The following is a 16,968-nucleotide window of genomic DNA, read 5'->3' as shown; positions in this document are numbered from 1 at the left end:
TACAGATATTTATTTATTTTAGAAAATTAACAGCGTTATATTATGTAGTTACAAGATAAATGTATAAATAGTAAGGCCAATAACAATTTTTCCTTAATTTAACATACAATACAGGTGCACAAAATATGAACTTAATTATTTAGTAACTTTTAAAACTTAAACAACCTAGGTGATCATTTAACAATAGTTAGGTAATCATTTAACACTTATTTTATATTTGTTTACATCTCCTATACCATATCCTTACGTATACGTACTTACCTACTATAAGAAAAACAGTCAAGGGTATGGGTGGATATTTTATTCAGACTAATAAATATTATACATGTATAGGTACATGTATACTTTCTAAAAGTTACAAATTCACGAGAGGGTAGTTTGCAACTATCGGAGCTTTCATATTTTTTTTTCCAGACACAAAATAATGTGAAAGAAAAAAATGATTTTCCAATTAAAAACACTATTTTTGGGTTACAACAAGAGTCCAACATTACCGAGTAGATTTGATTTAAGAACTAAACGCATGATCGTTAACGCCGTCCGGTCTAGACCCGTAGGGAGCACTAAAATTTGACGCTATTTCTAGGTAACATTCGAAACTATCGTCATTGTTAAAGAATCCCATGGTTTTGTATTTAATAACTAGAATTACAAAATACTGATGATGAGCTAACCTTTATAAAAACATTAACTATAATGGCATTTTGTAGACTCTACTTGCCTAGGTATATTTGTATGAAATCGATAGTATATTTTCAACGAAGGTACTTAACTCATACTGAAAGGTTAATACATAATATGTAGTATAATGCTTTGCCTCACTGCTATATTCTCACGCGCAATTACCTAATCTTTTCTCTCCGCAAATTTACGTCTTATTAACTTAGAATAAGATGCATCAACGGAAGGAGAGTAAGTACTAGGTATGCCCGTAAGTTATGAAGTATGTTTACATTATGGTCGTTCGTACTTACCCATATGTGGTATTTCTATGACATCATTGCTCATACCCTATTCGATCAACCTATTTTATCTATAGCTTGTTCAGTTTTTGAATAATATGAATAATCAAATGCTACAAAGATCTCTTTTTCTTATCTTCAAAAACTCCCTCCGTTTAAGCCGCCAAAGAAAGACACAGGCCTCCAAAATATCACGAGTTTTTAGTTAATTCGGTGGTGCGTGCAAGATTGGTCAAATAATATGTTAAGTGGGACCGATTGTATTGGTTCTGTAAGGCGCAACAGATTAAAAACAATCAGATTTATTCTAGAAACTCTATCTTCATATATTTATTTAAATATTTAGAGAATGATATACCAGGCTATACAATACATCCAACATAACATTATTTTATAGTAAGTACCTATAACCCTAAATCTTAAAATACAATTAGTTACTTAAATCCAACTTATGCACTGTAGTTTTTTCTATTATCACAATGACAAGTAGTAAACGGTTCGCCAGTGGTAAGCAGAGGTTAAGGGGACACGACCGGTGCTGACGTCATCGTGTGGTGCCCGCTAGATACGCCGCGATGTCGTACCCACTGATAAGCCTGCATCACATGCTCTTACACCTCTGCACTATTCAATAGTATTATAACTACTTATATGTATACTGGCGGGTAATGAAAAAGTTACAGTGACAATAGCACTAAACTACTCCTAGGAAAAGTGTAGCTAACGAGCTTTCTACGACGCTGCCGCCGCCAGTAATGTTGAAGTACGTTTTACAGCACATCACAATATTACCAATTGAAAACGTAAATATTTTCATCAAATTTTACTGAAATTGAGATCTGATTCTAAATTATTTTTTTTAAATTCGGGCAACATTTTGTGTGTGGAATTTTTTCATTGCTCGTGCGTGTACGTGTGATTGTATCTTGATTCTAAAGTTTGCAGTGAAAGTTATTTTTTTGTTACTCTCCATTTGACAAAAATGTACGGTGCGATAGGAACCTCTCCAAACGACCACGTAACATAGCAACTTTATTTTTATACATATAAGTCCAGTGCACCGTGGGTCGACTACCTTATTCTGCCGCTGTCGCTATTCCCTGAATCCTTTCGCCACTATGACAAACGCATCTCTAGTGTCTCGTGTTTTTCACCTGACACGCTACGAAGAAGAAAAAGACAACAACTTTTTCAAGGCAAGGCAAAGGAATATAATAGAATAGAATGTTTAAAATATGCAACTGATAAAATGTTACTGTGCTACCACAAAAAACTGTTAACACTGTTGTAAGGCCCTTAATGTCTTACAGATATTAGGACCGGGAATAAATCGAATCAATTCCACTCGTTGTCCAATCGATTAGGGGGCTAATCGTCGCACTCATAATCGACATTAAAACCGCATAAGCACTTGTTCCTATTTGTACTAAATTCGATACGGCTTTCTTTACGATGTATGCCGCAGTGTGGCGTATTGTTCGACATCACATTTACGCTTTGTGTAAGTTTGTTTTCATTAATTCCGATACGGTCGCTAAGAAAATCTGTTTCAGAAAATGTTTTTCTCGTGTACAATTTTCTAATAAAGATAAGTTGCTTCCATATTTCATACTTAGGTACTGTCTATTATGAAATAATGAAATGAATGACAGGTATTAGGGAATTATAAAATATAGCAGATTAGACTTTAATTTTAGGAACAAATGTGTCCATGATTTACAGGGATCATATTTAGGTAAATCGTTACAATTTTATGCATAAAATCACATGTTAACACATGTACTAATTATACCTCCGTTTTTTACTTTCTGGTCTGCTAAATAAAATCGTTCGTCTGCATCTATAATTATTTTATCATGTTACCCATATCCATATATTTGACACATTATTATAGGTATACATATAATACTGACCTGGATGATGCAGCGTCCCGCAGAGCTGGTGTCCCGACAGCGAGTAGCCCGGCTCGTCCTTCGGCTTCAGCAGCTCGTGGGACGCCCCGTGCACCGACAGCTCCTAGCAACAAACACCACACGTGAGACCACAGGGGCTAGCACAGGGCGCAAGACATGCAAGATGTGATAAAAGTTTTGTGTCGCACTCGATAGCACATGAGAGCGTGTGCGCCGGAAAACTTGCGCCCCGTGCTAATTCTTCAGCACCGCAACCAACAATGGAAGCATCCACCTTTGCGGACGGGAACAATCAAACGCCGGGCCGCAAAAGCTAGTTATTATCTATTTTAGTACGTGTTTTACTTTTAATTTATTATAAATTACCCCTAATTATAATCATTGCAAAACAACACCCTAAACGCTGAACTAATAGCGGTTCTGCTAAATTACAGCACAGCGCACGGCACGCGCGCGCGATATTTTTGCTCGAAAATCGAAATTAGGAGACATAGTCGATAAATGTCAACAACGTCTATTTTTAAATACCCCGACACTTTCTCCGCTACTGAATGAACGACTCCTCGGACTCACGCGACCCTCTCCGATAATGGACCGTTCTCAAGTGATCACCGGGTTCGATTCCCGAGCTGGGTAACTTCTTTATTTTATGCTTGCGAAAATAAAATGTTTACTAGAACTATGACATGGTTAAAAAGAAGATCTCTGTGTCTTATAGTGTCCGACTTTAACATTGATGCTGACTGATTTATATGATAGGTACACCGTGTGAAAGTATTCATAGCATGTCCAAAACACTATAATTATACTCGCAAAGTAAGCAAAATGAATAAGCCCCAAATATCGGTCCATAAACGGACAATACGACGTCGATCTCTGGAAGCAATGATCAGTATGGAAAACCCACTCGTAATGTGTAATTCCGAGTGGCTGTTAACTTTTTGACAGTGTCAGCTATATCCGAACTGATTTGTTCGCGGCAGCTGCGAGCGCGCACCTATTAACCGCTGATACATGTTTGTCAGCCGGCTATTAGGGAGAAAGAGATAAAAATTTCAAATCATCCACAAAAGAGCGAGATCGATTCATTTCTCCAACTTTTATTTGTTGCATCTGATATACGAGAGGAATTCCTGAACCAAAACGTTATAAAAGACGACTTAAAACGTGACACGCCATTTCTCATGCCTGTAAAAAGGGAAAATTATTTAATTTATTTCCCGTTGAGTGAAAACTTAATTCGACTACAATTTCTTTAGGATCGTGGAAGGACGAACGGATATTCAGTTTATGTTTATCAAAACTTGTTCTAAGTGAGTTGATTAATTCTGCTATTTATCATCATAAAATATTAAATGAAACAAACTAAACACCAAACAATATAAACACAAACTGTAAACACAGCACTACGATCTCTTTTGATGACATTTTTATAGGAATTAAACCGTTTAGTTTGAAATACTTTGACGTTACAAATGTCACACAACCGAAGAATTTTTAAACAATATGACATACATTTCTCTTCCCACTGATCAAACAGTTGAAGTAGCATCACTAATGTTACCGCTAATCTCATTTGTTTTGGACCATCTATAATTTAAATTACGCGGTAATCTAGAAAACGTTAATATTTTGGCTGACACTTTGGTTGTTCATTTTGAGTTTAATCAGCTTGTAACATAATTAGAATTCACTTGGTAATAATTCCACGAGAGCGTCAATAAATAGTGTGGGGCGCGATATAAAAAACGTTGGTATCACACGAGAGTAGAAACGATGCGACGTCGTCCGCGGGGTGGGATTACACCGAAATAGCTTCGCAATTGATGGTCGCACCGAACCGGCCGGCCATCAAAATTCAGAAAACTTTATTCTGGATGGCAATGAGTAATATTTTTAATGCTTTTTCATTACCTGCCTCAATATTTACTGGTGTAAAATGAGCAATGAAGTAAATGTTAACGAGACATTGCTATTCAGGTCTGCTTTTCTGCTCAATTCTTGTTAGTTCCAGACGGAGTGGATCTGCAGGTTACATCGAATGCCACTTCCCCGCGCTGCATATACCTAAACAAAAAGTGCAAGGAAACAAACTGCTTTTTTCCGTCTTCGCCACGGGACTCTTACAAAGTCAATCGGGACGTGAAATAGCTCCATTGTATAATGTAGGAGACCGAATTAGCTGCGTAGCTCAGCAATAATACCGATAAGCAACTTTCTAGCCCTTGAGCCGGACGGTTAATTAAAAAAAACACTTATTGTTGATTTGTTTAAGATTGACTTTAGGTTGTAGTTTGTAAGTATGGAATTTGACGCTCGAGTAAAATGCACATGTAAAAAGTACTGTGGGCCACCCACGAGCTGCGTCGCTGTTCAGAGCACTACTACAATGAAGCAGCTCAGGGGGGTCACTCTATATGACGGAAAAGTTTCGGAGCGCTGCTGAGTCTAATGGGTCGATTACACCTACCTAACGAGTACAGTGGCGAGTCAGTATTGTCGGCCGCGCACTCGGTCACTTGCTAGCCGTTCATTGGTCGAGGATCGGCCGAGGATACTGTCTCACCGTTGTACTCGTTAGGTGTAATCGACCCAAGAGGGCCGAGTGCACGACGGCAGCTAGCTCCCGTTCGTTATTGTTTCGTCAGTATAGAGTAACCCTCCTGGCGAGAAGTCGACAGTCGCACTCGCACTTGCGACGAACAGAGAAGTAGAGAACAGACTTTTAAACACAATTGCGTACGTTCTTGCCTACTTGTTTCATAATTTCATAAAATATTCAGTTTCATGCATTTAGGTACGTTGTACATACAGTGACATTCATACTTTTCACAAAATTTCTGATAAAAAAATTCGTTGAATTTCAAAACTTGTACCACAAAAGTTGTTCAGAATGACCCCCTGAGTCACCCCCTTTCGGCTTAGTACCTATACCATTTTTGCAACATCCTGTATATCGTGTATAAACATGTTTTTCTAGATTAATTTCTTAATTCCATGAAAACCTGAAAATATTATAAGTATCTTACATAGATTCATCATCATCATCAACCCACTTCAGGTTATAGGCCTCCTCCATGGTATGCCATTATACATGGATTACTTTATAATAATTACTGAAAGGTTTACTAATATTACAAGTTTGTGTAAGTAGTTGCTTTGATTTGTAGTAATATTTCCAACGACATTTAGAGGCTACTCCATCCCGAGGACTGTATTGACTTGTTGGATGAGGAATGCTGAGGACTGATGGTTGAGGCACTTCGAATATGGTTAGTGGTCGATGATAATGTTGATGCAATATAAATTAATATACCAATACGTATAAAAAGGTAAGATGTTGCAAAAAGGGTAAGTATACTAAGCGGAAACCTACGTGTGCATCATGTTATAACTAAGCCCGAAAATAAAATCAGAATTTCAAAAACACGAAAAATATATTTTTTCCGTAGAAACATTGTTGGTCACGTGATTTTTTACTATGGTTTCGGTTTTGGCTTAGAATACAATTTTTGCAACATCCTGTATATTGCAACGTGCCGCTTGGCGTAAAAAAGGTTGCTACGTGTACTTAACTCATGATTTTTAGTTGGACTTCAACCGTGTTTTTTGGTAGGTATGAGGGTATGACGTAGGTGATTTAAGCCGACTATGTACTTTACTTACAAATTATCTCTAATTTGTGCACTCGTATGGAAATAATTGAACTTTGATTCGTCCTACGTTGCATTGGGAGAGCTGACTTGTGCAAACGCTTAATGCATGTTATAAATTATAACTAATCTTTCTTTCGTCACCAAAATGACATTGGCATCATTATTTGCTATTACGTTTGACTTTTTCAATCGGGGTCAACCGTTGCAACACGCCTGAAATGTAAGTTTTTGGTAAAATGCAGTCTTTTGATCACTAATACTGAAATAAAATTAAGGCGTACAAATTATTTTATTTCATATTTTTACACTTAAAAAACTTCGAATATTATCGCTTCAAATTTCCAGACACGGGTCACACAGAAAAAAAACAAATGCCACTCGCCATTCAACATTGTTCGGTGCACGAATCTCAATCAACGCTTGAAGATTTACAGATCATAACTTACGGAATAAATAATACGTGAACAAGGTTTTTCATGAGAGGCTGACATTCTCTGGTAAAAGAGTGCATACGAGTTATTCGTAATATAGGAGTTTTGCCTTTGTCATACTCATTTACTCATACAGGGTGTTTGGTTACATCGCAGTCATCCGACGCCGCCGCGTGCCATGCAGCTGAGCCGCTGCGCTCGCGCCGTATAATACCTACCTACCTACCTACTGCACAAATCGACCGATCAGTTTTAATTATAAGACTTAAGTATTATGCTAATATTAAGTAGGTATATATTATTTAATGAGTCAGCACTTAAAACAATAGAGAAATACTCGTGATCAGTTTTGAAAAATGACCTTACATTGCTTAGTCTGTATCAAAACTAATCTTTAACAATCAACAATACGAGTGAGTACTTAATTATTATGTAACTATACTTACAGTACTATTTTGACAAAGTATACTTACTTAAAAAATTATTAAGTGTACAATTATGTATAAAAAAATTGTGTACCTTACACGAGAAGCGGTTCGCGAAAGAAATGACATTGTTTGAAACCAACTTTACGATATTGTTCACGCTTTTTAGTAGAGCTGCTAAATGGGGTTTTTCGTTATAATTGTGGGCTTGGTGGTGAAAGCTTGATTATTTTACCATTGGTCGTCGGTTACATGTCTCAAGAAAATGCATAAAGAATATAAACCCAACTAGTTATTTAAATACTTGCTATTATTAATTGCATAAAAAACAACTTACCTAAAATACACTATTACTTACTTATGTTATTATAATATGGGTATTTACCTAGGTAATTAATCTATACAGTATGTAAGTAAATGCAGGCACCTTACAACCTCTACTATCAGCATGAATCTGGATCTAGTTCAATTGCTCTAGATCTAGATACCCTAGGACGTACGTGCCTACAGTGCGATGTATGAGAGTGACTCTTACCCAACACCCGCTGTCATCATCTAATCAACTTTGCAACAAAAATAAGTACGAAAACACATATATACGCTACTGCTACTATCAAAGAAATTTAATAAAACCTTGTTTAGTGAGTGTTTCAATCAAAGCCAAATTATAAGGCGTTTGACAGTCAACTGAGAGTTTAGCATGTGTCTAAGTTTTGGAGGTATGGCGACTTGCACGAAAATATTAAAGGTGGATTCAATAAAGTTAGTGTCTAATCTCGATTTAAGAAACGTAAATCCAAATTTACCTTAACGCTAAATCTAGATTTAAGGTTTTGGTGGAAGTCGCCCTTAACGTTTATTCGGGTTTTTGGTTCAATTCAGATTTTCCATCTACAGTTGCCATGCATGAAAAAATGCAGTACAACAATAGTTTTTTATCATACGATTAATTTAAACGTTCAAAAAAGTGTCTTTAATTCTGGGACACCTTATCATAACAATGACTAACTGTATGAAACACAGCTGTACGGTTGAACTTTACTTTTTTTGCACCTATGATATTATACAAAGTTTGACTCTTACTGTAAAATTTTGTAAGAAAAAGAGGAAAAACAATAATTGAAAAAAAGAATTATGAATTATTAAACTGTACATTCTGCCTGACACCTCATCCGACGCCACCCTTCGCTCTCATCTTCGGCCGATCTGTCTTCAGTTTTTTCAGGCATATTTGCACGATTTTTATATACCTACAGATTTGTATAACTTTATATTAGTGTAAAATTACGTCATAAATCAAGCACTACATTAAAATGGTAAATAACACTATCATCCTATTGACAATCTGTTATTTGAGTGGTTCGCTTCGCGATAAACCTATGTCAGGGCCAATTTGATAAAACAACTTGATGCTTAAGAAGAGGGTTAAAATACTTATCTCGTGACCATTTCGACATGATTTAATTTTCGGCCCATAATAAAAGTTTTTCAATTAATTTGTATATATATGATTTTTCTTAATGAATAAATTAATAAACTTAATTACTATGTTAGATCATTTATTTAGAGGTAATTTATGGAAATTGTTTCGTATTTACAGTCCTACTATGTATGTAGCCATTCACACAAAAATCTGTCACATAGGAAATTATCAAACTATGTACTTAAAAATACCAAACATCGAAACACCACAGACACAAGGGAAAAAATAACCAAAACATTTAAAATCAGAGACAAAAATTGACATTCCATAATAAACGATTGCAGTATTTTAGGTTAAGAACTACTTAAGCCGGTGGTTTTAGTGATTACATTTTACTTACTTGACTAAAATTGTTATGTTGTTGTTATTATGTTTATTTTTAGGGATAATTAAGTGATTTTAGTGTCTGATCTATGAAAAAGTGTAGCAATCGCATATTTAAAATTATTAGTTTATTAAACAACCAGCGTAAAACATCTGAAAACCTTGTGCCTAATTGAAATTTTACTATGATCGTCACCCGCAGACCTATTCGTTTTAGATTAATCGATATCTAAGTTACAAAAAGTAATTTCTTAATAATACCCACACATTATACGTATTTGCCGAATAAGTCATAATTTATAAAAACCTGTGCTCGGTAGTTTTTTATTTGTGTTTCTGTTTTAAGTTACTTATCTATTAATTGCCATTTAGCCACATAAAAGAGAATTGTATACTACGGGTGATATTATTTACAAATATCATAAATGTTTTTCAAAATAAACGGCGGATTATCTAAAAGTTGCATATTAAATTATGATTAGGTGTTATGTAGTATGTTTCTCTCGTAGCGCACGTGGCTTTTGTTTAATAACATAAAATACTACTTTTTATTCAATTGAACAGATTTTTACTGTTATTAATGATGACTTGTGTGTACCATGTGTGTGTGTGTTTTTTGTGTACCAGATATTCCTAAATAAAAGAGTGAATGAAATCCAAGAAAATCATCAAGTTCATATTCGTTTTCGTTACCCATACTTATGTAATAATCAATCGTAAACGGCATAAGCACTGAACTAAAAAAGGCTTTATTTTCAGTATCAGCAGATACGCAGCCGGTGTGCAGTTTACGTAAAACAAAACACAGTGCCTGTAACAAGAACAATACAATGCCTTACACGTTTCCTCTAACCAACCACCCACTGGCACCGCTTGTCGCTACGACGATAGATCGTAGTTATGAGCGCCATGGTGTAAGTTATACTTTTGTTAATATAAATTACGTGAACTTTATGTTAAAATAATAGTAACAATCATTGACTTATATATACTGACAATATTTTAATCTAATCTAGGTATCATAAAATTACTCTAGTTACCTATAGTTATTAGAACATTCGTACATTTTTATTCGCATAACAATATTAGGTATTATGTTGGTATGTAGGTACATGTAGAGCTTTAATTTCTGATATTATTTCTGATCATGAGATGAAGCTATAAGTTTTATCTAGATCAGGAAGAGATGCAAGATGCCCGCGTGCCCCCATTGCGACCTTTCAATGTTATATTATCTAGAAAGATATGATGAAATAGTATAGTTCATAATAATTGTTTCCTCTTCTGACTACGAGGGCTACACCGAAAAGATCGGGAATAGAATACTTAGGAATAAATTAGAGTGAAACCTTTTTGGTGTATCAAATGTAGTGTTTTTTCAAACATAATTCCATTTTCGAATTTAAAAAAAAGTAAAAAATAAAAGAGTATTGACCATTTGAATTTGACAAGTCGGTGTAAAAAATGAAGCTTACGCGGGAACATTTCCGTGCAATAATTTTTCACAACTTTCGTCGAGGTTTATCTCAAGAACAATGTCTCGCCGAGCTTGTTTCTTTTTATAAACTTGAAGCACCAAGTAAAACGACTATATATCGTTGGTATTCTGAGTTTCGCCGTGGACGTTCCTCTCTTACCACAGTCCCTTCTACTGGTCGGCCAAAAACAGCGGTAACACAAGATAACATCGATGCTGTACGCCAGTTAATAAAAGAAGATAGACATGTGACATACGAGCAGATTCGGGCTTCTCTCAGCATTGGTATGACAGCCATTCAAACCATTTTACATGAAGAACTGGGTGTCAAGAAGTTAGTTTCGCGCTGGGTGCCCCACCGTTTGACCGAGGAACAAAAGTCGGCTCGTGTTAATTGGTGTCGATCTGCTCTGCAACGGTTCAATGGAGGCAGTTCAAATGCTGTCTACAATATCGTCTCTGGTGATGAATCGTGGTTTATTCATATGAGCCCGAAAGAAAACATCAATCGGCAGTTTGGGTCTTCGAAGGTGAGGTCAAGCCAACAAAAGTTATTCGCTCACGCAGCGTGTCGAAAAAAAATGGTCGCTTCGTTTGTATCGAAAACTGGCCATGTGGCTACGATTCCATTACAAGAACAAAGGACGGTTACTGCTGATTGGTACACAACAGTTTGTTTGCCGGAAGTCGTAAGAGAACTTCGTAAAACTAACCCGAATGGTCGTATAATCCTTCACCACGATAATGCAAGCTCTCATACCGCTCGCAAAACAAGAACGTTTTTAAATATGGAAAACGTGGAGTTGATGGACCATCCTCCGTATAGCCCTGATCTGAGCCCCAATGATTATTTTACATTCCCAAGAATTAAAGATATGCTACGTGGTCAACGGTTTAGCGGCCCAGAAGAGGCGGTCGAAGCTTACAAATCAGCTGTTTTGACAGTATCCACTTCAGACTGGAATTACTGTTTCAATGATTGGTTTAATCGAATGAAAAAGTGCATTGAATGTCACGGAGACTACTTTGAAAAACAATAAAAGTAAATAATATGATGATATCTTTGTACTTTTTTCTATTCCCGATCATTTCAGTATCGCCCTCGTAATTATGTAGAACGAAATTTAAAATAGCTTTATAAGTACCTACATGAATGCGTTTGTTATGTAAGTACGTTTCTTTTCAATATTAAGGCCTGATTTTTCAATGGTCAGATAAATTTTATCTGAGGAATGAAATCGTTTCTGTCACTGTCTAATACAAACATTCAGAAGCGACAGCATCAGAATTATTCTTCAGATAACTTTTGACTGACCGTTGAAAAATCAGCCCTTAGAATCAACACCGTAATCTAGTTGACAGTTTTCTCACCTACCGACTTATAATCATAATCAGAGAGTATTTTAATACAAAAAAAACTTACAGCTTGGTGCAAGTGTGGGTGTGAGTAGAGTTGCATTCTCCGCGCGTCGACGGCGTACTGGGCTGGCATCTCGTTCATTTCAAATCCTTGCTCTATCCCTGGCTCTAAGCCTGGCTCTATCCCTGGCTCTAAGCCTGGCTCTAGCCCTGGGGAGAGCCGGCTCACGGCGGCGCACTCCCCATCGACGTCAGCTCCATCGGCACTCCGAGCCACTGAGGACAATCAGTTTAAAACATATATTTTTTTTTATAATTATTCGCTGATGACCTAAAGAGGTAACATTGAGAGGTGACAAGCCGCTTTTTCAGTGCGGGGGCGGAGCTTGGCGCCGGTGTAACGAGGGCGCTAATGGGCCAAGAGACTAAATAAGGGGTTAACCCGACGTAAACACTGTGCTTATCATTACAAAGAGGAAAGTAGAAAAAAAAATTAAATTTCTACTTCTAATATTATGCGTAAGTATACAAAAGGATTCCCTCACATTCATTACACGGTAAATATCATCAAGTGCTTGGTTTAAGAAAGCTTTTACTTGAAATGCATCATCGTTAATCGCATTTGCTAGAAAACCTTTTTTCCCGGGCATGAAAACACCTATTTCATGCCTTTTTTCAGGCGTGGGTACACGTAATTTCAGAGCATAAAGTAATGAAAAAGAAATTGTTCATTTTATTACTTTAATTTTGTATTTTCAGAATAGTCGTAAAAAAATTAAAGAAAATTTAAGGATAAAGATTGTTTTCTCAGGTCATACATATTCTGTCGAGTTTTTTATGATTGTTTTCGATGCAGGCGCCAGCATACCACTTTGCAAACGTAAACTTGCGAATTTTGTTCTAAGACTGCAAATAATATTGTGTTATCCTACGATACGGGGGATGGGCTATCACAATGAACGGGAAATTAAAGTAGAGCCACCGAGTAGAACGTAGAATAGGTAGGTACACTGATACATAGCTTTATTATAGAAGTAAATAAACTAACGTTAACGTTATGGCTTTATACGTCTATATTCGATAAGTGTTTAATTTATAATGTTACTTACTGTTCCGGGGCGCTATGTATGATCGTGATTTAGTAATGATTTACTTGTGATTTCCATTCAACTATAAGTATACATTATTGAAATTGTATAAAAATCGCGTTATAAGAATATTATTAATTATTTTCTTTTTTAAATTATTTCCTATTCAGATAGAGCTAGAACATCGCCAATAAGAAGAATGCCTAGAGGGGCGTGCACAGCGTCCCCCGAGGTTGTTAGAGGAAAGCGGTGTAAACGCGCCCACCATGGTGGGAAAGAGACTAAAAAGATCCATCCGATCACAATTAAACAAGCTATGTTCAAAAAGTGACTAGATACCATTTTTTAGAACAACACAGTATATTTATGCTTGCTGTTGTTGGACAATACGCTAGATATCCAAACGGAAAAATAAAACATAAGTAGGTATTTTTCTACAGCGACATGTATGAATGTTTACCACCCACCATATTCAGAGATGAAATTATTCTTCTTGATCAATAAAATTCAAACATGAAATTGAAAGATACCCAATAGTTATCCGAAGATTGCACAATAATAATTAGAGCACGATATCAGCATAGTGCACGGTTTCAGTATTACCTACCTACATAACACGGGTTAGTAAATTTTTCAAACAGTCTATTGTCTTGAGGTGCCGGCATGAGGCGGGCACATGCATCCATTGTATATGAAACACTAACCAATAGTTTCCAAAAGGCTATTCAAAGTTAACCGTCGATTAAGAATTATTTATATCTGTAAATTTAATTGTCACCGCAAATGAAGAACGCCTTTTATACAAATATCTATTAGGATTATCTAATGAGCTAGGAATGTAAATAATATTTCGATCTATTTATTGGTCAGATTTTTCAATATCGACGAAACTTTTGTCTGACTATTGAAAAATTGGGAATGGTTGCTAAAAATGGATGGATGGATCATCTCTCATATTTTTCTGATATTTGATCAGTTTTTATATGTGGATGAAACTCAGGATAAAGGTTAAACTGTAACTGAGTGCGTTGTGATAAACATGATGCTAAAGAATGTTTTTTGACACGGTAGGTACAGTGTACACTGTATACTGATAACCTTAGCCATAATATATTGGGAAAATTCGAGTATCTAGGATTATCTTTTAAAAGTTTTTCAACTGCAAAAGCAATAATACTGAGTAAATTATGCACACATATAGAATTAGTGACAGCATAAAATATTATCCCGATAAATTTCTAACTAACAACTATAAAAATATTAACGTTATATTAGTATTAATTATGTTATGCCATATAATTATAATCCATAATGTAACAAAAACTTATATCTTGTTTAACGCATATAAAATATTCATTACCATTCATTCAGTTTATTTATCTTTACCACTATTGTTTATAAAACAAACATTTTTGTTATGCTACAAATGGCTTTTGAAATGCAAACATGTAATAAAAGTTAAGCGCGCTCGTTAATTTCGTATCATACGTAAATTATTGCTACTACTTACCCACTTTTTATTAGTTCCGAAGATTTATGATGAAAACTTCAGCTGAGCTTTTCAAAGACGGGTTACGATAACAGTCAGTGTCTAGTTTGGGCACTGTGAAAAGTTTAGTTGCAGCACTGCACTAGAGTCCGAGTGGGAGTAGTAAGTAGTGAGTTCGGGGGCGGGCGGCGCGGCGGCGGCGGCGGCGGTGGCGGCGTCCGGAGCGAGGCGGCGAGTGCGGCGCGCTGCAGGGCTCGGCGGGGACTGCGCGCTCGCAGCACCGCCGCCGCCGCCGCCGCCGCCTGCACCGCACTCCAAACTCAACTCTATTCTCTTCACCATACCCCATCACACATTTTCATACCTAATTTCCCTACAAAAAAACAGCCTAAACTCAAATGTGGGTCACTAGGTTTCAATAACACCTTACCTAATTAATTCGCCGTAATGCCCCCAAGCCACAAACAGTTTTCCTTAGCCGAGAAAAACGTAATCTTTATTATAATGAAGCCGCGAGTGGGAAATGCCGCGGCGCCATTGGTTGATCCTCTCAGCCAGAGGCCAATAAGCGAGCGAAGGTGGGGCCTCGCTGCAACGCGGCTAAAGAATTGTACCAAATGGCCCTGGATTTGCTAAGCTTAAGAAGGAACTCTTTCAGAAGAGGGAAAAATATTGGTATTTTGGCCGTTTGTACAAAGTTTCTAACAACATACTGTAATTAGGTCCTTTTGTATTTACATTGTTTTTTTCAGTAATGATCGCAATTAAGATTAATTACATTCATTGTTTTGACCAGCTGAAATAAAAAATACCCTTTTTCCTGAAGTTTCAACCCCACCTGACGCCAACTCGCTTCTCAGTAGGGCACCGGGACAGCCCTCAGGCTACGTCTACGGAATGTAGAGCAAAGTGCGTAGGAGACAGACTGCAGAGGAGGAGGCCCTATTTACCTGAAGAGTGATTCTCGTTTCATAAACAAAGATTAAATGAACGGTATTTACTTATGTAACCTTTGAACAGGAATAAGAAATGTATCAGAGTAGTATTTTATTTAAGCATTTGTTAACAATTATCTATCTAATCTATAGATATCTAGTTAATTAGGTTAGATTTTTTATAGCGAATAAACCCCTATAGGTACACTCACTAACAAATAAAAAGTACAACATTTAATGTAAAATTTGTTAACATTATTCACGTTTTTAGTTGGTAATATTATATATGATGCTCCGTTAATTGTACTTCAATATTACAGACGGCGTCATAGAGCTAGTCTTTTCTGTTTACGAATAATCTAGAATCTAGAGCTATTATTGTCACTGGAACTTTTTCATTGTTAGTGAATTTACTATTATAAATTCTATCTGTGTTGACTTGCCTACATCAGCTGGAGAACGAGTGAGTACATAATCTAAATTGAATAATAAATAAATAACTAGACACGAATTTTCTTCTTTTATTATTTAAACACTTTCAAATAAAAGATTCTAAAAGTTAAGTAGGAACCTACTTCTCTGTAATGCCCAAATTCGTGTAGAGAGAGACTTATTTAATAGCATTGTAATAACATAATGCTGTAGATAGTACATAAAACAGTCTAGCGTGTGGAAAATCTTAAAAAAGAAAGGTATCCCAGATAATAAGATGCCTCTACAACGGTTCTCCGTGCGGAGTTCTACACTGTACCTCACACATGTCACAAGGCTTCTCTTTATAACGGTTCTAAATGAAAATGACAATCTTCATAATCTTAACTCCTTTTCTTGTTGTGTAGAAATAAAGAATATTCTATTTATCTATCTACTTAACTCCATCGCGAGACGGTTTCTGAACTCAGGACAATGGGTTGGCTTACACATTATCTGTCGGCCGCACTGCCAGCTAATTTGTAAACAACACGATACATATGTGTAGACAAGGTGTTTCATGAAAGGATAATTTTTAACTGAATAATGATCGTGTAACATCTTAATGTACCTTCACTTATTTACTCTATTTTATTACGCACTTGCCAAGTTACAATTAAAATACGTCGCTAAAACCGGTGTAGTTAGCTGAAAAACTGACTATAATGACTATTCCGCTTTTACAATTACTAATCATATTTATTATGTACTTTTATAACGTACCTACATGTACAGCGTGAAAATTCATCACAGCCACATGACCAATTAAGTTTATATGGAGGATCCTGATAATATAAATTGGTTTCTAGAGTTTGATAAACTAAACTGTCTCAGCATCTAAATTATTTTGACCTCTACTTATTGTACAGTAACAGCCAGTTTCAATATGTCTACCCTCTATCTCTTAAGAGTTATTGAAACTAAACGTAGCTAGATATTTAGTTAAGGTAGCCAT

At 36.1% G+C, this 16,968-nt stretch overlaps 1 protein-coding gene across 10 annotated transcripts in view; it reads right to left on the bottom strand.

The window, feature by feature from the left end:
- LOC105397542 (forkhead box protein L2) overlaps positions 1–16,968 on the bottom strand; it is a 41,819-nt gene that overhangs the window by 19,666 nt on the left and 5,185 nt on the right. For 6 of the 10 annotated variants that reach the window (XM_048632489.1, XM_038121976.2, XM_038121978.2 and 3 more), the window contains exons 1-3: positions 14,633–14,886; positions 12,095–12,306; positions 2,876–2,978 (exon numbers count right to left, since the gene is read on the bottom strand). In XM_048632489.1, coding sequence (XP_048488446.1) covers positions 2,876–2,978; positions 12,095–12,306; position 14,633 — 316 coding nt within the window. In that variant the 5' untranslated portion in view covers positions 14,634–14,886. Of the gene's footprint in view, positions 1–2,875; positions 2,979–12,094; positions 12,307–14,628; positions 14,888–15,037; positions 15,110–16,968 lie in introns of those variants that run through there. The other 4 variants (XM_048632491.1, XM_048632490.1, XM_048632488.1 and 1 more) reach the window with 4 other exon arrangements.

Source organism: Plutella xylostella, chromosome Z (assembly GCF_932276165.1).
Source record: "Plutella xylostella chromosome Z, ilPluXylo3.1, whole genome shotgun sequence".
Classification (NCBI taxonomy): domain Eukaryota; kingdom Metazoa; phylum Arthropoda; class Insecta; order Lepidoptera; family Plutellidae; genus Plutella; species Plutella xylostella.
Note: the sequence above shows the minus strand (reverse complement) of the source record. Positions and strands in the feature narration are given on the sequence as shown.